At 25.4% G+C, this 27498-nt stretch overlaps 1 protein-coding gene across 6 annotated transcripts in view; it reads left to right on the top strand.

The window, feature by feature from the left end:
* The window catches only part of LOC126905349 (uncharacterized), a 76021-nt gene extending 49964 nt beyond the window's left edge, over nt 1-26057 (top strand). For 4 of the 6 annotated variants that reach the window (XM_050684976.1, XM_050684973.1, XM_050684977.1 and 1 more), the window contains exons 2-13: nt 4160-4287; nt 11921-11961; nt 14624-14669; nt 14744-14842; nt 15620-15819; nt 15897-16025; nt 17108-17212; nt 23040-23205; nt 23396-23557; nt 23953-24054; nt 25634-25738; nt 25808-26057. In XM_050684976.1, the coding sequence (XP_050540933.1) occupies nt 4179-4287; nt 11921-11961; nt 14624-14669; nt 14744-14842; nt 15620-15819; nt 15897-16025; nt 17108-17212; nt 23040-23205; nt 23396-23557; nt 23953-24054; nt 25634-25738; nt 25808-25947 (1404 nt within the window). In that variant the 5' untranslated portion in view covers nt 4160-4178 and the 3' untranslated portion in view covers nt 25948-26057. Of the gene's footprint in view, nt 1-4159; nt 4288-11920; nt 11962-14623; nt 14670-14743; nt 14843-15619; nt 15820-15896; nt 16026-17107; nt 17213-18887; nt 18993-23039; nt 23206-23395; nt 23558-23952; nt 24055-25633; nt 25739-25807 lie in introns of all 6 variants that reach the window. The other 2 variants (XM_050684974.1, XM_050684978.1) reach the window with 2 other exon arrangements.
* The last annotated feature ends 1441 nt before the right edge of the window (nt 26058-27498 follow it).

A 27498-nucleotide genomic window follows, 5' to 3' on the forward strand; every position in this document is an offset into this window, starting at 1 on the left:
ATAATTTAAAATTTAAATTACTATAATTTTGAAAATTATAAATAAAAATTAACTATTAAAAAATCTTTCTGTCTTATATTTAATTACTTATATTTAAAAAAATTCAACAAATTTATTAATTGAGAATTATTACATTATATAAAAATTTTACTTATTTTTTAAAAATTTCTCAAGTATCAAAAACTTATGAGTTTGATTTTTTTTTTTTGAGCTCTCTACAGGAATCTTTCACGTTAAACACATTATTTATTATAAATTCGAGGTCTAATAGAAAACTAAAAATTGTATTATTAATATTATTATAGTAGTCGTCGTCATCATGTAATTATTTATGCTTTCAAGAGGCCTCTGTCTATGCTTCCTTAATTATACCCCTGTATTATGTAATATTTGTTTTACAAATACAAGCCTTAATTATTTTTGAGTGAAAAATACTTTTTAAAATGCATTATAAATTATTGTGTCATCCATTTTTATTAATTCATTTCACTATATTATTTATTAAATTAATTAAAAAAATATATTGTAATAATAGTATGATAAGTCAAAAAAATAGTACATTACAAATTTTGTTAGTATTTTAAATGGATGAGACATTTTTGTATGCGAAATAGATAACAATTTTATTAAAAAATGCGTTAAAGGAATATTCGAATATAATATATCGGTGTTGTTATTACTTTTACAGCTTTTTGCTTATTTAATCAAAACACAGTATATTTATCATTTTTGTTTTTGGTAAACACTGAGATTTTACGCATTTCAATTTTAAAGTATTTGGTTAGGTTATTCTCATTGGACTTGATTATAATTTATTATTGGAGTATTTTGAACAACAATTTTTATTTAATTACATAATTAATTCGATAAATTGTGTATAAAATATATTATATACAAACAGCATTACTTAGTTATATATAAAGCACAATATTAAATACAGTTATTTTTATAACAAAATAATTATTTAAAAATATAAAACGACATAACTATATAGCCAATTTTATAACTTAAAATATTCATATTTCCATTTAAATATATTTTAAAATAAAAAAATATCTTACAGGATGCTTTCAGTTGTTAATTTGAACTGTCATTTGTTTTATTTTTGGTTTTACACTATAGTAAGCAGTTTTATAGTATATTATGATTCAAATAGTATTCCAAAAAATAGTTAGTTTTCTTATGTATACCAAATTCTGGTATTGTTCCCTTTTTTTCGCATATAAATCCATATATTATTGAAAATCGGATATATTTTAAAGGACAAAAAATTGTCTACATATTTGGCCCGGAGCCATCACTAACTGAATGTACATATAAATTTACCAATTTAAGTTTAAAATCAAGCTTACGTAACAAAGCATTATATATAAGTATATTTTATTCTCTTTTTATCATTTCTAACATCTGCCTTTTCTTTTAATCAATTGAATTATTTTGACTTATGAAATTTATATAAAATATTGATTTTCTGAAAATCAATGTTCTATAGACTATAGTTATGTATTTGACGAGTATCTCATCTTATAACGTGTACTGATGTGTTATTATTGTTAATATTTTTGTTACTTGAGAATGTTCTAGATTATTTTGGTAAAAGTTTTGGTTAAACGGGTTACGATCTTGAGCAATAATTGATCGTGGATCTTTAACTGACTTTTTAAATCGTATTTATAACTTTAATGGTTAAAGAGTAAATCAAAAAAATGAATAGTACATTTTTATTCGACACTCGCATGTTACATAAGATTTAAGTATACTATTAATTGCCCATAATTATGTTCAAGTTATGCTTAATATGATTAATTTCAACATTTTTGTCAAATAATTTTTATCGATTAATATTTTAATAAATTAATTTTTATTTGGGTGTACATAGTATTATTTGTTTTGAGTGCTCAAGTATAATTTAATTACAACAATACATCTGATCACTAATAGTTATTTAATAACACAAATCAAATTAAAATTACTGATTATATGAGTCCTAGAGTTTATACTATCGTCATGTTAAGCTCATGGCTCTAAATACAATGTTATACACTAAATTACATGAGGTTAATATGAAATACTTTGATTTTACTGTTTAATTGAAGGATTTTGAGGGTAAGTTTAAACGTTAAACTAAAGCAGCACAATTGAATTTGTGTTATGCACATATTTCATCTATTATTAAACTTAGTATGATCGAAATTTTTCATGACCTTTTTTTCTTAAAATGTAAGTAATATTTTATGTTAAACTAATTTCTTCTTTTTATTTGTTATAATAGTAACAATAATAATAAAATTATGTTATTATATCTAATTGAAATAAAAAGAAGTTTTGGCGCTTAAATAATTTATAAATATTATTTTATATAAAAAAAGATTATTTATAAATAGTAACCAAGGATATAATTTACTTATAATTGTTATTGCTTTAAGTTGTGCTAAATATTTGCACAAATTACGGTTTGTTATTAATATCAAATAGAAAGTATTATCTTATTATAACATATTTAGTCTAAGTAAATTCTAAGTACTATTCAAGTGTTTATTAATAAGAAAGCTAGAAAATAGTAAGTCATAATTTATTTAAAATAGCTTTGTTAAAAATATTCTATTTTTGTTTTGTATATCAAAATAACCTTCCTTCGAGTGGACAATTTTAATAAATATCTTTTAATATTTCTAAATTAATTTAAATTTGATTTATATGTAAAAAAACTAGTCTTAATATTAAAACTAAATCAAAGCCAAATGTAAGGGTGGTAAAATATTTGGAAAGTAAAAATATAATTCCTTCACCCCAAACAATAATTTTTATAAAACAACGCATATAATTTTTCTAAATTTCTGGAGGGCTAGAAAGTCGTCCATCAACGACTTTGATAAAAGCTTATTTTATTTTTAATAATTTTATTGTAACATGTTTAATTTAATTTTTACCGATGATAATTTAATATATATATATATATATATAGATATATGTAAATAATTTTACGATAATTATATCCATTGATAACTTAAAAGTATTAATAACTCATAATCATAAATTTAAATAATAGGTAACATTTTTTTAATTAACTCAGATCTCCAATTTTATATATTCGAGTTATTTGAAGCTTAATAGATAAATTTGGAAGTGGCTAACATAAGCTCATTTTATCTTAATAACATTTAAAAAAAAATTGATAGTAATTTTTTTAGTGGTATGAGCACAAATATACAAAGATTTCAAATGAAATGTCATTTATTATGTTAAAGTATAAATGAATCATTTTAAAAATATGGATATTAAAGAGTTCAAATATCAAACCTTTCCTCGACAAAGAATGCTCTATATTTATTACATGTAATTTCTTATAACTGTAAAACATGACATGTTGTATAAATGCCAAAAAAGTACGATCGTGTATTTTCCTAGTTAGATTTTAATCTAAAAAACAATTTTTACTACAAACATTTTTTGTTTACCTATTTGATACTTTTATCAAAATAAAATTGAAAATAAGTTGTTAGATCAACGTTTGTTGATAAAGAATGAATTATTTTAAAGAACAAAATCTAATAAATTTTAAAAATATATGTATCTTTTTAATAATTTCAAAATATTTATAAAATAAGAAGAATTTACTGGGTAAATTTATTTAACATTAAACAAACAATAAAAGATATAAGAGTTCTTATTTTTTTCTGATGGTTTATGACTATATTGAGAAATCTCAATATTTAAGAGTTAATTTGATTTATCAAAAAGTAATTTTACTTTCTAGTATTTTTGAAAATATTTTGTAAAATCCTTTTATTTGAATTAATCCTCTGAATACCGAAATTAAATTTATTTCTTATTTCTTAGAAATATTTAATTAAAGATTTAGCTTGCAATTATAATTGTTTGAATAAAAATCTGTTTTCTTATGGGCTGTATTAATTCTGAAATGTTTTTTATTGCAAATGTCTTTTACACAAAAGTAATAAAATTCAAAGTGACACTTAACCGTTTATTCGAATAATTTAATTTAATACTTAATGACAAAGTAAAAAAATATGACTTTTTAATCTAACATGATCTCTTGTTATGATTAGCAAAAATTTATAATTCTGTAGGGTAAAAATAAATCATTTATCTTAATTCAACTAAACTTTTTTATTTACTTTATGTTTTTTATTTTTAGCGTTGACAAAATAGTCAATATGCAAAGTCGTTTAACTTTATTTTTATCGGCCTGTACTTTGTTGCTGTTATTGACTAATCGAGAAAATAAATGTTACGTTCAAAGTGTACCGATCTCCGAAACTTATGGTAAGTTAAATATGTTTATCCTTTTTATATTTCATTAAAAAATTAATTATACATATATACTTATTATTTATTTATCATAATTATAATTATTATAATTATCACCAATTTTATTTTATCTTTTAGTTATTTAATTTATTATTACCATTTCAAAAAATAATAATGGTAAATAAAAATGAGAATTTATGGTCTTAGAGTCATATTTAGGGTCATTTAAGTATTGGCAAAAGCTCTTACACTATGCACTATAAATGCTGATTTTAATACTCATGCACATTAATTTTTTGGTCACCACTATACCTGAAATTTGAAAATTTGTAGTATAAATTGAGTTGGTGTGTAACACGGGTAAAGTATGAGTAATAAATATACACCAGTAAGAGCTGTATCCCACCTACGTTATGTATATTCGATGGATCAAAAGTTATTAAAGATGTCAAAATCTGGCAGGACATTCTGTATACAAGGGCCAAGTGTCAAATGCAGCACATAAGCTATCAAAACACACACCTAAATACTTCAAATATTGTGTATTCGTAGTATGGAATACAAAATTGAACGATTACAATTAATTTTATACAGTTGCTTTATTCTTAAATGTATTACTCAGAGTAAAGTATTAAAAATTTTATAACATAACAATACCTTCTTAACGAAACAAGGTTCTAATTAGTCACAATTAATTATAGTGATATTTTAACAACGACCTATTTCATTTAAGTAGTCTCTTGTAACATTATTTATTATTTTATCACTGAGTAATTATGCTTTTATTTATAACTTATTGGGGCAGTGTTAACTTTTATAAAAATAGATTGACATAGAAATTTGTTCAAAGTCACATATCATATCTGTCACTTATGATAACAAGAAAAAATATAAAATTTAATTTATGAAACATATTGTTGTTGCTTCCTATATTATAAAAACCAAGTTAATGAAGAATTTCTATTTTAAATCTAAATCTTTATGCAATTTTTGTATACAAACTGCTTATTGGATATAAAACATTATAAGAACAATATTGTTTGAACATTTTTTCTATCATATAATCAAACCATAAATTATATTTTCTATTTAAGAAAATTAAAGTTTAGTTTCGGCAAAATCATTTTATTGCGACCAGTACAAAGGTTATTACTCACACCGTTTTTAATTTGGAAATAAAATTGTATTTTTATTGAACTAGCAGATACCATACAATTCATTTTATCATTATTATTTTCAACAATTGAAATGAATTGATAAAGTACATAGTATTTGAAAAACTTAATTAATAACATAAACTAATTTGAACGATAAAAGATAGAATAATAAATGATGTCTTTACGTATTCATATAATTTCCTTTTTTGATATTTAACGAGTGGCTGCTAAATACCTTCGATGTAATGTCTTAAATTTCTATAATAATACTATAATGGACAAAATAAATTCGAATAATGCGATCCTTCATTCTAAGTTCATATTATTTTCGTCGACATTACCTCTTTTGTCTTTTCAAAAACCTCATTTTGAACATTTTAACGATATCACGTACTGACTATTGATTTCTAAGAGTTGATGACAGGTAATTTAAAGTTGAGAGAGAAACTTGGGCTGTAGTAATAAGTATGAGCGTTTAGATATATTTGTGCCAAAGATAAACCTTTAAATTATTTAGCTTTAGTTAATGTATCTCAATAAACAATATATACATTATGAGATCCATTGATATTGTTTAATGGAAAATTCGAATGAAAGAGGATTGAATTTCTTTATAAAAATTTTAATGTCAATCAATAGAATATTTTCGAAGTCAGTTTTGGATTTGAGCGTACTAAATAATAATAATAGTAATAATCTTCTCCTCCTCTTCTTTTTCCTCGTCTTAATCCCAACTACATGGGATCGGCCACCCTTATCCTAAACTTCCACTTAATACGATCTCCCACATCATCTACGCTCACATTAGCCGTCCTCATATCGCGTTCAATTACATCCCTCCATCCCTCTTTTGGTCTTCCTCTACCTCTTCTTCCTTCAACATAGATTTCTATAACTTTTCTTACAGCTTCCGATTCCTCTTTCCTCATAACATGACCAAACTGTCCAAGTCTATTTTCTCTCATCTTATCCGTGATTGACGATACACCTATACTACCTCTTATATGTTCGTTCTTTATCCTATCTTCTCTAGTAACTCCATTCATCCACCTTAAAATTCTCATATCTGCTACACTCATCCTCTACTCAACTTTCTTATCAACCACCCAATACTCTGAACCATACATCATAGCTGGTCCCACTACAGTCTCATAGAATTTACCTAATAATAATAATAATGAATTTTTAGAAATTCCATAAAATATTGATTAGATAACTTTAAAAATGATTATTCAAAATGTATTTATCTAAAATCCAATACAATCATTAAATGAACTTCTATAAAAATTGTCTTGAATCTTACTGATTATGTAATATGTATATAATGTTACTTATTATTCAGGCACGGAGTCAAGGGGGATCCGGTCCTACGAATAATTAAGGTCTAAAAAGATAAAGAACCTAGCCTTGTACTCCATCAAATTGGTAAAATTCAATTTTATATTATTATTCATTTTTTTATCACTTACACATTATATTTGTGTTGCAATAAAAACATAGTTTAAAGTTTTTATGAAAAATCTTTTCTTAGTGCCCATTATAAACCTGGCCCCAGTGACCCAAAAAGGTACAATTCGGTCTTGTCAAAATTACATACATCTGTGTGTATTGCATTGTATACGTATTTTTAAGTGTATTGTGATATTTAGCTATTTCCTGTATTCATCGACGTTACCATAGCTACTGGAAACTTTCCAGTAGAAACTCGACTTTTATAAAAACTTATAATGACATTCATGATGGTTGAGTTGGCTCTGAATATTAATAATTCATTAATGTCTATAACACGTCTTTGCTTTTTCTCTGTCAAAACTTTACTCATTTGTCAACATGATGGTCATTATCATAATTATTCATCAAAAAACATGACTACTTAAAAACGTTCAAATTACTTATTATGAGTAAAATGTTTGTAAACATGTTAAGTATTATTATTTTTATACAATTATCATTCAATAACTTATAAGTTTACAATAAATGCAGTCGATCACGTATTTTCAAAAAAAGTTGCTTAAGGATTAAATTAGTAGTAAAATACTAAAAATTAAGAAAAATTACATCAAATTAATACATTTTTTATGTATAATGTAGTCAGGGAAAAAACAATTCTTGGGTAACTTGAACTTATAATTTTTTTTAAAAGTTTTAAATGTAAATGCACTCTGTAAATGTTTGTTGTATTAAACAACTTTTAAAATATATATTAATGCTGTTCTGTTTACTCAAAGTTTTTTTCCTATAATGATTTAGCTCGGCGCTATGTGTATGCAATTTTAACGTTTCTGTGCAAAGGAGGTTATTACGAAAATACATTCCAAAACATTGAAATTTTTTTAAAAAAAGTTGAACATTCTTTTTAAATACATAACTTTTGTTTTGTATTCGATGACGCAATGTTAAAATCCTTTTCACCAAGAAATCTAATTCGACGGAAGTTCAGCGTTACTTTGCCCTCCCACTTACAAAGGCAATATACTTTGTTATTTGTTTGAGACAATATGATGTTTTGAAATTAGATTTGCCCTTACTGCTGTGACGTAGTGTTAAGGGTGATAAATGAAAAAGGAAGGAAATAAAGCTTTGTAAAGTTTCCGCTTTGTAATATTGTTTCTTATATTTTTGTTCAGTTGGGCGTTGGTGTGGATCTTTCGTAGTAAATTTTTGTTTCAAAAAATCTCTTTTTTAATAATTAAATTTGATATCGCTTTGTAGTAAAATTGAGTTTCCTTAGTTAGATAGTAAACGATATATATCGAATTACCTCAACAAACTTCGGTTATTAACCTCAATCTTATTTGTTTTGGGTATGAAAACAATTAATATTTATTGAGAGTATGCAACATAAAATACTTGTTTCTTTATCTTTTCAAAATGCTCAGAAATTCTTCAATACTTAAGAAAAATATTGTATTATCGGAATAAATAAAAGTAATTATCAGTCGAATTTATTGTAAAATGTATTTGATTAATAGCTTTAAAAAATGTGTTTTCAAATTACGTACAAATTAATTTAATATTCATACATTAAGTTTTCATCCAAAAAATGTTTAAGGGAATATTCATTCAATAATAATTTAATTTCAATAAACGTTAAAAAATAATTTATAACATAGCAGAATACTTCCACTGTCATAATAAAATATATTATTGGAGTGTAATGGTATTTATACTATTGTATACTTTCTTTTTAGTTAAAACAATGAACATTTTGAATGTAATTAAAACAAAAATCAGGGCAGTGTTGACGGGGACAATTTACTTAAGGCGGCAAAAAAATATTAATACAGTTTTGCAAAAGTTGCATGTTTAAAAATATATTAAATATAAACGCCAAATATATGATTACCCTAGGGCACCAATGACAGTTAACACGGCACTGTCAGAAATAGTTAATTACACATTTTTTTACTTAGTGATCCTTTAGTCATTTGGGGTTACTTTGAATGGCAAACATTGCCTATAGTAGTTGGGTCAAGGTTAGGGCTAATACATTAATATTGCAAAGTAGTTCTTTATATAAAAACAACAATTTAAGTATAGTATAGATTTATTTTACTCCTGTTTAAAATTGCATAATTGCTTTATTGTTTATTTATTTTTTATACTAAAGATATTTGTTTTTTAATAATAATAAAAAAAAGTTATGGGTTCATTATATCAAACAATTCTGAACAGTTTAAACTTTTAACACAAAGTATTCTTTTAGTTTTAGTGGAATCCTTAAATTTTTTTATTTAATGAAAGATACCATAAAAGTCAAAAGAAAGAATTTCTAAAAGTTTTAGTACACCCTTAGTCATTTTAACTAGTTCTAACTAAGTTTCAACAAAATCAAATTTGGATTTTTAATAATGAACACACTTGTTTTTCTTTTGTTTTGTTTTATATTATGGTGAGAGAATGATTTTCATTAAAGGTTTGAATGTAGAATCACTGCTAAGGTTAACGGAGCGTTAAATAAAATGTTGAGTATGAACAACAATTAGATTTTACGACAGAACATTAGAGCTTGTTAAAAAGTGGTCTACATCATTGTCACAGGAACCATAAAACAGCTTTGCAATAGACTTATTATTAAACTGACACAGTTTTACTAACATTAGCTGGAATTCATCAATCAGCTTTTTTATTTTTTGGCAATCACTTAGTAATTTTGTCATCAAATGTATCAGTCATTAAGTCAAGCAAATTGATTATTTATATTAAAAATCATGTAATGCGCACTTAAGTATAATTAAGAATTCTAATACAATACATTGTGTTAATCATAACATATAGTTGGTTATATATTGTAAAAGATAATAACATTTCGATGAAATAATTTCCCTGGGAAATTAATATTTATGTTGATATTTATTCTATATTAATATAAATATATAAATTTATTCACATGGTATTAATTTAATAGCAAAAAACATAAATTGATATTTTATGCAACATTGATGTCCATTATCACTTGGAGTAATTTTAATATTTACAATTTTTTATTAAAATGATCCTATTTGGATGTACTTAATTATTATAAATATCAAAGTCATTACCGTTTTCTTATATTTGTAATTTATACAAGGAAGTTTGTGTATATGATTCAATTTTCTAAAGAATTATTTCCGTGATGATATCTCATAAAAGTTTTAGGGCTAAAGAAGCTAATAGGTTCTTGTTATGATAACCCAGTATTGATTTTTACTAAACTTATTTCCGTCCATGAAATGTAAAGAATAATTTACTATAATAGAAATTATAATCATAATAATAATCGTGTAATGAAGGATAATATAGTCACCATAAATTTAGTTCATATTACACACCTTTGGTGACGGAAAAAAAGAGCTTTTTAATCAATTTTTCAGTTTTTATATTTACTGAAATTTCTAGAGTAAAATGTACTGTATTGATTTTTATACGGATAGTGTAAATAAATTTATTTACAATGTTTTTAAAATTATAACTCTCAGTAGAATAAATAAGATAACTATCAATAAATATACACTTTAACTTACGTAGGATATACAAACATTTTTGTAATTTTACATTATATGCATAGTTTGTTGTTATTTTCATAAACTACTTACAAACTATAATGACATTGTCATTAAATTCATTGATAACGTGACACGGTCAGTATTGGGGAAAATCTAGATTGTCATCTGTTAATTTTATTACTCAAAATCTTATGCATTTGTTAGGCTGTCAAATGCTATCGTGTGTTTACATATTGTTAGGAGATAATGTACAATTTATTCTTTTTTTAAATTTACCGTTTTATCATTCACTAGTTTTTTGATAAATCTCGATCGTATATCAATGTACATCAAATATAAATCTTGTGAATATTTCATAAATAAAAACTTAGCATTATAGAAATATAGTTATGTTAAGACCACGTCTTGTTTTTATTAACTTTAATCGAAGTGTATTTTAAATTTGGTATCTATTTCAAAAATGTATAAACTTATATTAAAATAAATTTTTATAAGTTTCAATATTTCTATTCCAATTATAATTGTGATCACGCTCATGTTCAATGTAAAATTCAATTATAAAATTTAGCCCTGAAAGAATGTTTAATAATGTTTTGGTTTAAATCGTATTAGTGGTTGTAAATTAAAGTACATAAGTTGTCTCATACGTTTAATAATTAATATTTTATATGCACATAAATACATGACATTTTTGTTAATTCAGTAACTAAAAAAATTATTGCAATCGACGGGTAATCTGTCACGTAGAACTATATGTACCTTGTAACAAACGTGGGTGGTCTATTTTACTCGGATATTTAATGTAATAGTGGTATACACTTTTCTTTCCAAATATTGAAACCTGTTATTTTCAAAAATTATCCTGCAGAGTGAACTAGTATGAAAACTTGTAACTGTTGCACAGCTACCCGTAGTTTATTTTATCAGGTCATTCCTCAGCGCACAGTTTTTTTCATAAGAGTTCTATTACGCAGTTAAACAACTAATAAATATGTTTTTATTTTAAAAGTTCAAATCCATTTGGATCATATGGAATTAAACACATCAATTATAAATATTTACTCAAGTATACATTTCATTGAGAATTGCCTTTTTTATAAATTTTTCTTAATTCATTATTAAAACCATATTGAACTAAAAAAATCCTAAAAAATTGTTTGCATGCCTAAGACTGTTACTTTAAAATTATTAATGAATCTAAGGTCACAGTATAAAGTATAGTATTACAAAAGTAAAAATAATCATATTATTGAGTTTCAAAAATACAGTAGAAATTTAAGATTTTGGAGATTTTAAGAAGGAACATTGTTGAGTTTTGTGATAATTATAAATATTACTAAAAACTAACCATAATATTCATAACACACCTATTTAATTTATAGTAAAGTAAAGTTTTAATGCCAATATAATAATATACATATCTTCCATACTTTTTGTAACATTATGTAGTTGTACTCATAATATAACATGATCAGTACCATAAGTTGTTATTATTTTAATTTTTAGATTTGCCAGCAGGAACAGAATTCAAAAATGGAGTGCCAAAAGTAAGTTAACATAATGAATTTTAATTTCTGATTAAAACATAACCATTATTTATATTATTTTTAAGTTTTTATGAATCAATTGTTTCATTATTAATTAAGCAACACTTTTATCTTTGCTTCAATATACTTAACTTTTTTACGTAAATTAATTCATAATTCTTCTTTTTGTTGTTTATTCTCTTATAATTTTATAATTATATACAATGAGTAACTCAAAAATACCTGTAAAAAAGTAAAACCTTAATTTTATAAAAAAAATTGGTCTTTTTTACGACGTTTTAAGAGTATATATATATAAATATACCAGGACAATTTTACACCATTTTTATGTAGCTGATAATGTCAGTCTAATAGGTATATTAAAATAAATGAAAAAGTTACCCTTCCTCCAAAAAAAAAAAAAAATGTCCAAACTGCCAATGGCTTATGGTTAATCACAATTTAAATTTCATAACTGAAAAAATAAATAACTAAAGTAGATCAAAATAATCAAATTAATTTTCTTTTTCTTTTTCTTTTTTTGATAAATCAATACTTACATTTTTGATAGACGTTTGCAAACAGATAACGAAATGTAAAACTATTTCAATAGTTTTTTATAATTTTTTACGATTTCTTCGTGAAAATTACCACACAAAATATTGATGATCAATTTCATACTAAAAATAATTACTTTAATAAGTATTTATTCATATATGTATTTACGTATAAATCATAAAATTTGTTATCAGTATACTCTGAATCATATATCATAGCTGGCCTCACTACAGACTTGTAGAATTTATCTTTCAGCCTCATTGGAATTCTTTTATCGCATAAGACACCAGACGCTTCTCTCCACTTCAACTACCTGGACTTAAACTATTGTCTTACATCCTCGTCAATACCACCGCTCTTTTGCACAACTGAACCTAAATACTTAAAACTTTCCATCTCTCCAATCACGTCCTCGTCTATTGTCACTGAACTCCTCATTTCACCTACCTCGTATTCTCCTTTGTCAAACTCGTACTCTATATACTCTGTCTTACTTCTACTTATTCTTAAACCTTTTCTTCAAGAGCTGATTTCCACACCTCTAACCTTTGTTTAATTTCCTCCCTATTTTCTCCTATTAACACAATATCGTCACACAAAACAACATGCTCCATGGCACCTCTCCCTGTATTTCTCTAGTAATTTGATCCATCACTCTAAAGAATAAGTAAGGGCTTAAAGCAGAATTTTAGTGCACTCCTACTCTTACCCGAAAACCTTCTGTTACTCCTCCTACGCTTTTTACTCTGATACGAGTGCCATCATACATATCTTCTATTATATTAATGTACCATTTCGGGACTCCTTTTCTCAATATTGCCCACTATAAAACCTCTCTCAGTACTCTATCATACGCTTTTTCCAAATCTATAAACACCATACAAAGCTTTTTATCTTTTCCCTAAACTTTTCTGTTTGTTGCTTCACACAAAATACTGGCTCCATTATTGACTTACCAGGCATAAATCTAAACTGGTTTTAGGTACCGATGTTTCATTTCTTATTCTCTTATCTGTTACCTTTTCCCAAATTTTCATACTAAAACAATTGAAACAGTAAACATCTATTCCTTACTTACTGAACACTCTTTATATTTCAGTCTTAATACGTCCAGCAATTAATTTTTATTTTTTATCGTGAGAAAAATAAAAAAAAAATTTCCTTTACAATAATGTGATAAGCAAAATAAGTGCATCACTACTTTCAATAGAATATTAGTTGTCACCTGATATATACATAAATATATGTATATATATATATATTGAAATAATTAATTATAAAATTTTCATACGAACAATTTTTTTGTTATTTGTTGTCCTGTGTCATTTATTTTTATATCTGTTATACAATGTTATCTTGAAAACAAAACTAACTTGTGATTCAAAATTTTCACAAATAAAAAAATATAAATTTACTTTAAAAGTATTTTGTTCTATAATCCAATTTAAAAGTTTCTACAATAAGAAAAACTAATAGTGTTCACAAATAGAGTAACCAAATCAATAAGGTGTCACCGATTCGATTCTCGGTCATGAACATGTCCATTTGAGCTTCTGTTAACTGGGTGATAGATTTATCAAGTTAAAATTATGTGTCATTTGATTGACAACGAATTCACTACGAACGTTGAAGTACTCCCTAAAGGGTTGTATTTAATAGTTAGAAATGGCTCTTAAAGCGTATAAAATACAAACTATACAACCACAAATACTTAATTTAAACAAGGCCACCAGTAATGTATTTGAGTAGAATTGTTAAGTTATTAGTTGATTAATAATATAAATTTTGCGAGAATACTGTGTAAATAAACTTAAAAAACTAAATTATTAAATTATAATTGCTTATATGATAGTTATGGGTGTAATTACGACAATTAAAGACACGTACGTTTCATTATAAGGTTTTATTTTAGGGAAGAGGTAAAATTCATTTTAGTTACTTTAGTTTCACTTATATTTATTATATATACGTAATTAGGGATGATAGATACAATAGTAAATTGTCTATTAGTGAAGCCTAACAATAATTATTTAATAAAAAATTAATTTTAAGTGTACTTTCTATATAATTTCAATAATAAAGAGACTAATTTTTTTATGATTTTAATGTACAATGTTTTTTACAGTCAATCGACCACGACGTTCAAGAATTAGAGAAATTAAAAATTCCAGGTAAACAAAATCTGTTACAAATTAATTATATAGATGTTTTATTATAAATGTAATATTATGTTGATTTGATATAGATAAAGTTGAAGAATCAGTGTCTATTCTCAAATCACGTGAATCTGTGTACACAAATAACAATGGGAAAGAAAAGGCTATAGATAAAATACAACAGCAAGGTTAGTTCAATTGATTTTAAATTAAAATATTTTAACCAACCAATTCTCCTAAAAACTATTTACTACTAAATCGTGAGTTTTTCTAATTATAATTTCAGAACTATTTGTTTTGTTAGTATTATTTAGTAAAATTAAGAATGACTTATTTTGTTTAAATTTTTTGCTGATCATAAAATAAACAATAAAATGTATAATTTTTTCTAAAAAATGCCATTCATTAAACAAAAACTATATACTTTTTAAAAGGACACCCTAATTCCTAATAACAATTTATAAAATAAAATGTTATAACTGTCCAACTCATATCATTAAAAATATTTTTTATACTGAAATTAATGTAATTTCAGTATAAAAAATTATTATTGGAAAATAATCTACTAAACATTTCAACTTAAAATAATATAAAAAATAAATATTTGCCTTTTAGTCTAAAAATCTTAAAACCTAAAGTTTCAGTTATCTTGTTACTTATAGCTTTTATGAATAGCTGAAATTGTATTGATTTTACTCATAGTAAAATCAAATTTATAAAATTTGTAATTTATATGTATTTAACATATGTTAATTTTTTTTTTTTTTTCATTGAGTATATTTAATAAGGAGAAACTAGTTAAAAAGGTTATATTTTAAAAAAATACCATTTTATGAGTACACGGTAGTGTTTACATGGAAATTATTTTCACAGGTAAATACTTAGTCTATAAAGAAACAATAATATAAAAATCCTGAGTACTTTCTATAAATCGATGCAATGTTTTAATAAGTATATTTTTTTAGTGAACAAAAATGGTGAACTATTAGCAAAGTTGGAACAAAAGGTGATGTCGAAAAACGACAGAGAAAACAACGGCCGTCCAGAAACTAATGTAAATTTATCAATTGATATTCCAAGTAAGGGAATACATAAACAGACTTCATATACTTCAAATGAAGAACCTAAAAAACAGAACTATAAACGTTTTGACAAAAAAAACTATGTAAGAAAAACATTGTACAATATTGGTTTTGCATTATAATTTTGACTTTTTTTTCTTATTTAAAATTATATTTTTAGGCTTCCTCATATCAATCACCTGATTTTGATGGAGACGCATCTCCCCAGGATATGGCTGAATACATTTTTTTTACCAAAGATGATAAATCAGTTACCCAAGCTATCGAGAAACTTATTCAGGAAGGAAGGGTTAGCATAAAATATTTCATAAAACTTTTATTTTGAAAAGTTCTTTGGCTATTATCTATAAAATATGATCATACTCAGGGATAGGATATGAAAAAGACAACCCATTCGTGATAAAAATTAATATATTTTAAAAATGTAATTTGGAGGCGGAGAAAACATTTCTTATGAATACCTCCCCAAACAAAACCCTGAAAACGTCATATGGCATTTTATATGTTATACAAAACGTTATATAAAAAAAGGGGCATTTGAAAACAAATATATTGTTTGCATAGGGTCGTTTGAAAGCAAAAAAATATGATGGGAAACGAATTATTTTTACCTGTTGAATAATTTATTTTATTATTAGGTGACTTATTTTATGTCTAAATCTTAAAAGGCTCATTCCTCAAAAAGTAATATTTCAAAATTATCTATTCAGTAAAACACATTGAAACCGCGTCCAATCACAATTTTTTTTTTAGTTCGAATATTGATAATAGACGAAGTCAGTACTGGTAACTGATCATTAGCCAATTCATACTAGAATAGTACTGATTAGCGTCTTAACTAAGTACTGATCCAGTTTTGGTGGTCAATACTTGGTCGCCTTTGCTGGTAGAGTACTGGTGTAATACTAGTCATACAAAACCTCCAGTACAGGTGAAAGACCTGTAAAAAGTGCGGAAAGAGTGCGGAACAACCTTATCATATCAGTCATATGTCAGTATTGGCGTAGTGTTACACCTGTTGTTGATTTCTGATCGGATATTTGGGTGTAAATAGTATATACTTAATTATTTATGAGCAACAAATAATTAATTTTTAAATGGTAGTAAATACTCTAAAATGTATTATAAATAAAAATGGTGGCAAATATGATGCTCCTAATTAATTAATACTTGAAAATAGCCAATTCGTTAAAAATTAATTATGTATATACTGTATAGAGTATACAAAGGACATACAAGCCCTTAAAGGCGTTAATTCTTATAATAATGAGTTAATACATAATTTTATGAAAATATACGTTATTTGTATAAGAGAATTAGGTCTTCACTAATAAACATTTTAAAATAAATTTAATTTAGTTTTAATTACAGCTCGATCGAGAAGCAGCATTGGCTTACTTGGCACTGATTGATAAAGAGTTATACCGTTTAAACGTTCGATACTCAGATACACCATTAGACGTGAGCAAGGATTTTGTAAGTTCTTTATAAATTATAATTGTCCATACTTAATTATAAGACTACTTGTATAATAATAATAATCTATAATAGATCGTTGGCAATGACGTATTTAGATATTTTGTATTTTTGGGTGGGTTCGAATAGCTTTTAGGGCGTAAAGTTCTTCCTCTTAACTATCTCCTCCCTCGCGTCAGTGAGTGAAGTCGGGCCCCTGTAAATGTGCCACTGTTGGTAATATGTTGTGCTTCAATGCGAAGGTATTATTCGATCCGTTAGGTTAAGTCGGTATTTTTATCATCTTAAGTACAAGTATAGTTTTTAGAGAAAACGTTAAATATCAATAAGAAATAATTATACAACATAATTAAATTAAAACTAATATTTTACAAATTCATTCGATAATCTACAGAAATTGATTTGTTGCATTCTTCTAAATTATTTGTTCATAAATTGAACAAAAAATCAGATAATTATTTTATATTTATCTATTATTTAGTAGAAATTAATGAATAAAACAATTTGTAAAAAAATAATACAAATTATGTATTTAAGATTTTTGGTCGGTATGTTTTTAGCGCTGATGTTGGTAATATTTTTTCTTAAATACGTTTACCCAATTTTTTTAGTATTTTTTATGGCTTTTTGGGTTAAATATTAGCTTCGATGCGAAGCTGAGAAGGTATTGGTTTTACTATGATGTGTTTTTTTTTTTTTTTTTTTTTTTTTTTTNATATTTTAAAAATGTAATTTGGAGGCGGAGAAAACATTTCTTATGAATACCTCCCCAAACAAAACCCTGAAAACGTCATATGGCATTTTATATGTTATACAAAACGTTATATAAAAAAAGGGGCATTTCAAAACAAATATATTGTTTGCATAGGGTCGTTTGAAAGCAAAAAAATATGATGGGAAACGAATTATTTTTACCTATTGAATAATTTATTTTATTATTAGGTGACTTATTTTATGTCTAAATCTTAAAAGGCTCATTCCTCAAAAAGTAATATTTCAAAATTATCTATTCAGTAAAACACATTGAAACCGCGTCCAATCACAATTTTTTTTTTAGTTCGAATATTGATAATAGACGAAGTCAGTACTGGTAACTGATCATTAGCCAATTCATACTAGAATAGTACTGATTAGCGTCTTAACTAAGTACTGATCCAGTTTTGGTGGTCAATACTTGGTCGCCTTTGCTGGTAGAGTACTGGTGTAATACTAGTCATACAAAACCTCCAGTACAGGTGAAAGACCTGTAAAAAGTGCGGAAAGAGTGCGGAACAACCTTATCATATCAGTCATATGTCAGTATTGGCGTAGTGTTACACCTGTTGTTGATTTCTGATCGGATATTTGGGTGTAAATAGTATATACTTAATTATTTATGAGCAACAAATAATTAATTTTTAAATGGTAGTAAATACTCTAAAATGTATTATAAATAAAAATGGTGGCAAATATGATGCTCCTAATTAATTAATACTTGAAAATAGCCAATTCGTTAAAAATTAATTATGTATATACTGTATAGAGTATACAAAGGACATACAAGCCCTTAAAGGCGTTAATTCTTATAATAATGAGTTAATACATAATTTTATGAAAATATACGTTATTTGTATAAGAGAATTAGGTCTTCACTAATAAACATTTTAAAATAAATTTAATTTAGTTTTAATTACAGCTCGATCGAGAAGCAGCATTGGCTTACTTGGCACTGATTGATAAAGAGTTATACCGTTTAAACGTTCGATACTCAGATACACCATTAGACGTGAGCAAGGATTTTGTAAGTTCTTTATAAATTATAATTGTCCATACTTAATTATAAGACTACTTGTATAATAATAATAATCTATAATAGATCGTTGGCAATGACGTATTTAGATATTTTGTATTTTTGGGTGGGTTCGAATAGCTTTTAGGGCGTAAAGTTCTTCCTCTTAACTATCTCCTCCCTCGCGTCAGTGAGTGAAGTCGGGCCCCTGTAAATGTGCCACTGTTGGTAATATGTTGTGCTTCAATGCGAAGGTATTATTCGATCCGTTAGGTTAAGTCGGTATTTTTATCATCTTAAGTACAAGTATAGTTTTTAGAGAAAACGTTAAATATCAATAAGAAATAATTATACAACATAANATCGAGATATTAATAAGGAACCAGCAGATCAAGTAGCTTTTGGAATAAAACACCAATTTTTTTAAAATTAAACACTATCTAAAGATTTGCATCGAAGCGTTTATTTTTGATAGTGATTTTAATCACTGTCAGATATCATTTACTTGATCCAACTATGCCACGTCACCACTGTGCCGCGACCCCCCTGTGCTGGGTTTTTTTTTAGTTTAAATTACTAGCTTAAATATATTTTTAGTTTTAAATACCAAATTTTAAAGAGTGAAGGACTTTTATTATCATTTTTTTTTTTTATAGTTTTGTATTATATTATGATTTTAATTATAAAAATAAATTCCATAAATAAATAAAACTTCATTTTTAAAATTTACAGAGTAAACTTGTGTACTTGAATGGTCTAAGAAACTATTTGAATAAAAGACGTGTCTAACATCCTATGATTTATTTATAAAGCAAGAACATATTTTCTATTGTCATAATTAATTTTTTTATTAAAATATTGCAATCATATATTCTGGAGCAAGTTTTCGTTATAAATAAATATTTTGATTATATGCTGATTTAGAAAATTAATGTACAAAAATAAAAATCAGTGATAAACACATTATCTAAAAAGTTCACGGTCAGTCTTAAAAGTTCTTTATAATATATTATAGATAATGTCTAGAGTCACTCTATAGACTTCGAATTAATCATATTTAATATACCCATTCAAAATTGTGTACTATCTAATTTTACATATTGTACATTTGTTTAAAATGTATTCTAAATTAATTCCAGCTAAAAAATTGCCGAATTTAAAATATCCTAAATTAGTTGAAACCGTATTAAAATTTATGTACCTGGTTCAAAAGTTGATCCAAATTTCTTATTAGAAAAACGTTTTAGAATTATTTCATATATAATGTTGGCAGAGTAATTATTACATTTTTCGTTTCAACATTTGTTCTAATAGAAAACAAGTGCTATTAATACGCCACTGTCAGAAGACGCAATAACAAAGTTAGTTATCTCGTTAACATTTTAGAGAATATTCTCTTGTAGAGAGGAACCAGTAATATGTTCTTACAAAAAAAAAAAAATTAACTAAATTATTATTTTGAGTATATTTATTCAATCATGAAAATTTTTTCTAATATTTTATATTTATTTAAAATTTTTGATGAAAAAAAAAATTATCTATTATTTTATTGATATTGGGCATATGATAACAAAAATATAAATAATTATCTACAGAAACATTAATTATTCATAAATTAAAAACAATAAGCACTCCAAAAAAGTGGCTTTTGTTTAGATGCAATTGAAATTTCCCAGTCAAAAAAAATTCTAAACTAACAAATGGGCTCAAGTTTATCGTTAAGAATAAATTTGACTACTTTTTGTTAGTTCAACTATTAAGCGATTGTAAACTAATAACTTAAAATTGAATAATTATTTAACTTTATAGTAGTTAATATTTACAATATCGTTGGATCTAGTTATCTGAAAATTAAGAGATAAATTTGGAAGTAGCTAATTTTATATTTTGTAGCCATCACAGGCCAATGTTACAGTAATGTGAAATGTAGTAAGAAAATATTCTCAGAAAAGATTATTACAATAATTTTATATCACTAATCACAGCAAGAATCTAAAGCTGGCACTCAAACTAATTGCTCATTAACATGACAGGGAGCCTATTTATATTTATTTACCTGTCAACACTGGCAAAAGTTTCCCATCTCACTGAATAATTTCTGAATTATCAAAAGAAAACTTATACTCTTAACGTATTTGCACCTGATTTTCAAGATGATTAACGCGAATTTTCTAATTGACGTTCTATTAATAATTAATTTATAAACAATGTTTATTAAACATCGTTACCCAACACTTACAATTAAATATGCATTTCGTTCATTAATATAATTTATAATGCAGTTACAAGTAATGGTGTTATTATATCAACATCATCTTTTTTATCATCACTATAGTTTCATTCTACGTAGATAATCTTGGCTTTTTAAAATCTCTTCTTTTACTTGATGCGTTGTCTGGAAATACGAAATCATTAACAAATGCATCTAAAATTATAAATGTTGTTTTATCAACAGTAAAACATAAATGTTTATACAAAGTAGAACATATCTAACTGACAACTCATATAACTTATGACTTACATAACATTTTATACTTTTTTTTCAAATAACTTTCACAATATAGGACTATATTTAAAGTACGTTTTATGGTTTTTTTTTCGCAATTACAAGAAATAATCAAAAAAATCGTTTTTTTATTAAAATTTTTTTTTAAGATTTGAAGATGGCCATTTTATAGATTTTGAAACTTGTTAAAATTTTAATTGTTTTACCATTTTTTGGACCTTAGTCCAAGTATGTAAAAGACGAAAGTAAATATTATCTTTTTACGTTATTAATTATTAAATACTTTAAATATAAAATAAAATGATAATCGATATTCGATATTCGAAAACGTACATTGATGAGTACACTATTACAGCATACTGTTGTCACATTTACTATAGTACAGTAGGAGTTGTCATATCATATAACACTAAATACGAATTAAACTTTGGATTATGACCAAAGTTTAAGGTTTAGATTGGAAGTTTCTATCTATACAATCACATGAGATTGTATAGAAAATAATCATTGTTGTTATTGTTGTCACTATTTTTGATATTATCAAATTTACTACAACTAATTGTAAGAATCTATTTTCAATATTTAGATTTATCTATTTACAAAACAAGTGTAGGATTTATATACTTTTAGTAATTCCCTGTAGATAACTAGTTTTCGAACTATATTTTTAATTATTTTATCAAGTGTGGTTCTTAAAATTTTAATGCTGAATGATGAGACAATATTTGAAATGTACCAAGACTTGTATACGTTATATTAAGAATATATTTCAGATAAACTTTGTTAAAAGATAAACCATCCACGACTTTTATATGAAACATTATTGTATAACACAAATAGAGTGTCTAGGAATAAAAATTAACAAAATATTTCCATAAACCTCATAAAATTTATTAATTCCTATTTCTACAATTGAATATTAGATTTTTGACTTTTTTCGTTGTGATAATATTTATAGATAACAATAAATTGTACAAATAATACCCAACAGATTTTTTCGCGATTGACTTAGTTCTTAAGATAAATAGAAAAAACTACTCTTCGAGTAGAACTTTCTCCATTCTCTTGCGGAAAAAATTATCTTTAAATGATTTTCTTCAAACTTCATATTTATGATTTTGAATATATCTAAACAAATTTGGGAATTTAAAAATTTACCCAACCACATTAGAATACATAACTAGACCAAATTCAAGTAATAAATGTTTGTTTTTATTTAAAAAATTATCAATTCAGTTAATTTTTAATGTTTTTTTGTTTCTATGCAAGTAAATTGCGTATTTTTATATGAAATAGTAAACTGCATTGAATAATACATTATACTAATTTTAAATATCATAAATTTGAATATATTGTTCTCTTGCACTCAAAGTACTCTATATAGAATAAAAGTAAAATTTTTACTATTTAAATATGATAACTTAAATAAAAATATATACAATCTTTATATTTTATATTTATACAAATTAAAAATCAAAGAAAGCCACACAGTGAATCATTGCGATTCATTTCGATTATTTTTAAACTTTGGCGGTTTCACTTTTTAACAATAGGACTCGCCGATTAAATATCACAAAAGTTATGATTCGCCCGAATTCAATGACATCTTAGATGATACTTCTGCCGAACTCAAAGAAATACAACAGATACTGAGAGAAAAATTTGATAAACGCAATAAAGTTTTAGATGAAGAAGACGATGAAACGCCACACGATGACCGTAAGATATAAATATATTTTTAATACGCATCACTTAAACTGCAAGGAATATAAGTGAATTAATTTTATTTCAAGATGATCGAAATACATCTAACTCTCTTGTTATAAGTTTGTCACCTATATCCTTTGCAATTTGAGTACCTTGTATAGAATCTACTTAACAAACAAATCGTTTTTATAACTTTTAAAAGGTATGAGAAAAATTTTAGATGCAAAAATGCGATTAACTGACTCTCAGTACCAGCAGTTGTTGGAAAGTTTGTCATCGATTGACTATACTTACGCTCAAACTATGATGGACGAAATAATTTATCAGCTGGCAAAGGTCATGTTCAATCAAGCATTATACATAGGTAAATTTGTAACGTCTAAGAAATAAAAATGTATAAAAAACCGTTCCACATTGTACAACTTAATGCATCATTATTTTAAAAAGCCATTTAATAAGCTTTTAGAATAAAAATCAATAGTACTTAAACTAAGTAGAATTGAAATTGTTAATCTTAGTTAAAAATTTTTTAAACGCTTTCCCAGGCCCATAGCGACCTCCTCAAATGAGAGGTTTTCTTAACCGTCGAAACTCCGGGACGGTTGGTCCGGTCCGTCGCCGGACTGATTTAGTTTAATATTTCATAAAATAAAAATAACACGTATTTTGAAAATAAACAGCAACTTGAACGATTATTTATCTTTTATTATAAAACGAGTAATATTTTAATGAGTCAATTAATTATCTATTTTTATTTAGGAGGCACAGAAGCTCAAGAATCCTTACAAAAATTCACTGATTTTCTAGAAGCTGAAGCGAGTCAAGGAAGAATTTCTAGAGCTCTAGAAAAAAAAATTTTAGGTATGTTTTTCTTAATTTTGTACCATTGAAATGTTAAAGGAGTAAATAAAAAATTTACTTGTTAGTAATTAGTATTTTTGGTTATGATACATCTTTATGTAAAAACGACGAAATTTGCACTTATGTAAACCATAAGGAATTTGCACTTTGCGTGTAAAATTCAATGCTTTAAACACAAAATTACTAAATTTAACTCTTAAAGAGTTTAAAACCGAAAAAATACAAATGGTTATTTTCGTTTTGTAAATTTTTTTTAGATCAAACTTTAAGTTTGGGTAACGTTTATCAGCTTTAAATGTTTGGAAAATATTAATTAGCAGTCAACTAAAATTACTAGACATAGTAAAACCGAAATCATTTCGGTTTTTGGACCTAATTTAAATGATATCGGTCACTTGATTTCATTAGAAATTGTATTTTTTTGAAGCTAAATAATAAAGAAGCTGTCACAACTATATCTTTATACTTCTATTTACTCGTAACGCCAATGTAAAAATGACAGAAACAAGTTGTTTAAGAACATCATCTTATTAAGTCTATTCCATGTTTTTATTGTAACCGCGTCGCTTTGAGACACACTGAATCCGGCGACACCCAACCACATGGTAATTTCACTGGCCAACACCATGTGCCATACGATACAAAGTCCAGCAAGTATCGCCCGACCGATGACCGCCCACCGCAAATATACGTCGAGTGTTCTTCACGTCGTTGTCAATAACGTACGTCACCAACGTGTCTCATGAACCGCACCGTCGCGGGTTCGGTTGGATACGCGTGGCCACCAACCCCATTGACTTTCAACGTTCCATGACTATGGCGGACACCGCGTCGCCAAAAGTGTCATGCGAAGAGTACTATTAATTGCGTTCGTTTTTGGTGTTTTTACAAATAATCTGTTCGTTAATAATTAACGACCCACACGTCTGGACCATCTAAACCAACCAGTGTAAACTACATTATTGCGTAATTATTAAGTGTTATTAAGTAAGTCGAGTCATTTGAGTTTGTCCATTTAGAAGAATTATTTTTTATAACAAGACTGGTCGATTAATTTACCGAGGCTATACTATTCAATTAATAACGAACTTGTTTTTTATTTAATTAAAACACATAGAATATGTTCTAGTAAATCCAAGCGATTCCACCAAGTGGTGGCATTTGATTAGCAGTTATTTTTATTTAATCCCTACGAATAATAAATTAGTAGAGTGATCTGTTGCACTGTAATCTGAAACTTAAAATCAAAGTCTGCGATTAGGGTTATGTATAAAATATATTAATCTAAAGTGATATATATTCCGGTGATGACAAGTGCANTGTTGCACTGTAATCTGAAACTTAAAATCAAAGTCTGCGATTAGGGTTATGTATAAAATATATTAATCTAAAGTGATATATATATTCCGGTGATGACAAGTGCAAAGTTCTTGATCAATTGCAAGACTTGCATTTATGCAAAGGGTTACAATGTCGTTGATTACTTTTATCAACTAAATCTTGTTACTCTGATTACGTCAAATTAATTCACATTAAATAAAAATAAATCAATGATTACTTAGTACATTTTGTATTTTAGAATTACTGATACTTTCATTGTCGGACACTTTGAATGAACATCCTGAACTATTAGCAGCAGCAAAACAAGGGTTCAGCAAATATTTAGATACATATCCGAATTCAAGTAATTTTGAACATTTTTACTTTTAACAATGTAGTATTTTACTATATCAATTAATACGTCAACTTTTAGAGCTTGATTCAGTACGGAAAGCAAATGAACTGAATGAACATAAAACTAACAAAGTATTACAAAAAAAAAATTATGCGACATCTGTAAAGCAGTCGATCAAAACTTCTGGTTTAGAGGATGAAGACAATGTAAAAATATAAATTAGAATGATATTAAGTGATATATATATATATATATATTGTAATTGTATTATATGATTTATTCCCAAATCATTTTATGGTAAAATTAATAAATTAAAGAACCCTTTTCACTTGTCTTTCTTTTGAAGTCAGTGAGTTGTCCATTCTTTTTCTTTGTTTGATAAATCTATAAGTATATTTTTACATGAATTTGAAGATTGATTATTGGAATGTGCTATTGATTTGTGATAATAAAATACCAAAGTTTAATAATTTAAAATTAATGTAATATATATTTATTACAGAATTATATTATTTATTAAGACGATTAATTAACACATTGTTTTATGTTGAAATTATTTAATTTATAATACTTTGTTATAGTTAAATTAATTTAGAATTACATCATAATTTCAGTGTTGGTCATATGAAGTATATTTTAATAATATTTATCAAGACATACGCGGGTGTCTTAATAACTCAAACGATAAATATTTAAAATAATACTGTTCTTCTGCTGTTAAAATTGCTATTAAACTAGTAAAAAATCATTAGAAATATAAAATTGAAAATAACAATATTCATGTATTAAAGTTTAAAATTTTAAGATTAAGTTGTGATAATAAAAGACCTTATTACATATTTTAGTAAATGTATATTCAACATTTTTTATTAAATTACATTTTATGTAATTTATTATTAGCAATATAATGTGGTGAAAAAATAAAAATATACCTTAACAGATATAATTCTATATACTTTTTAATTATTTCCTTAAACAACAAAAGAGCATAAAAATTATAAAATATAATTTTTCTTAATCATTCTGTAAAGTTCTTAAAATCACAATTTCATTACTTAAAATTAATAATCACATTAACCAAGTGTACGGGATTGAATTTAAAAAAAATATATGATCTATTACTTAGTCGAATTATCTAGTGAGCCACAAAAAATAATAAAATTATTTAAAACTTTTATGTTAATGAGTGATTAAAATTAACGTATATAAATACAAAACATCGAAGGCAATAATTTAAAAAAAATGACACGGATATGCGATGAATTAAATAGTGTTTGGTAAAAAAAAGTAATAATAATACTAACGGAAGAACTTAGGATACAATAACTGTCAAAAGTATTTATCACGAAAGGTTAATTTAAATGACAAATTTTAAAGTTTCACCTAATTGTAGATAACTTCAATGTAATCCAATAATTGAACAAACTTATTTTTATTTAGAATGTACTAACATACTCAGTAACCATCAAAATAATTATTAGTTTCTACATTACTTTTATCATTACATTATTTTTTAGATATTCTTTGGTTAATATTTCTGTCAGTAAATGACTACAAATTATATTTATTGTAATATTTTAAATTAGTAAAATGTAATTCTATTGCAATATTTTTGAACGTTTGATTATATATCTTGTAATAAATAAATGAAAATAAATTGTTTATTATTTATATAACATAATTTCCTTATCTATTAATGATTTTTTTTTTTTACCAATTTATAGATAATAAATTTATTGAGCCGAATAACTAAAAAAAGTATCAAATTG

Source organism: Daktulosphaira vitifoliae, unplaced genomic scaffold, assembly GCF_025091365.1.
Source record: "Daktulosphaira vitifoliae isolate Bord-2020 unplaced genomic scaffold, ASM2509136v1 Scaffold_4, whole genome shotgun sequence".
Taxonomy (NCBI): domain Eukaryota; kingdom Metazoa; phylum Arthropoda; class Insecta; order Hemiptera; family Phylloxeridae; genus Daktulosphaira; species Daktulosphaira vitifoliae.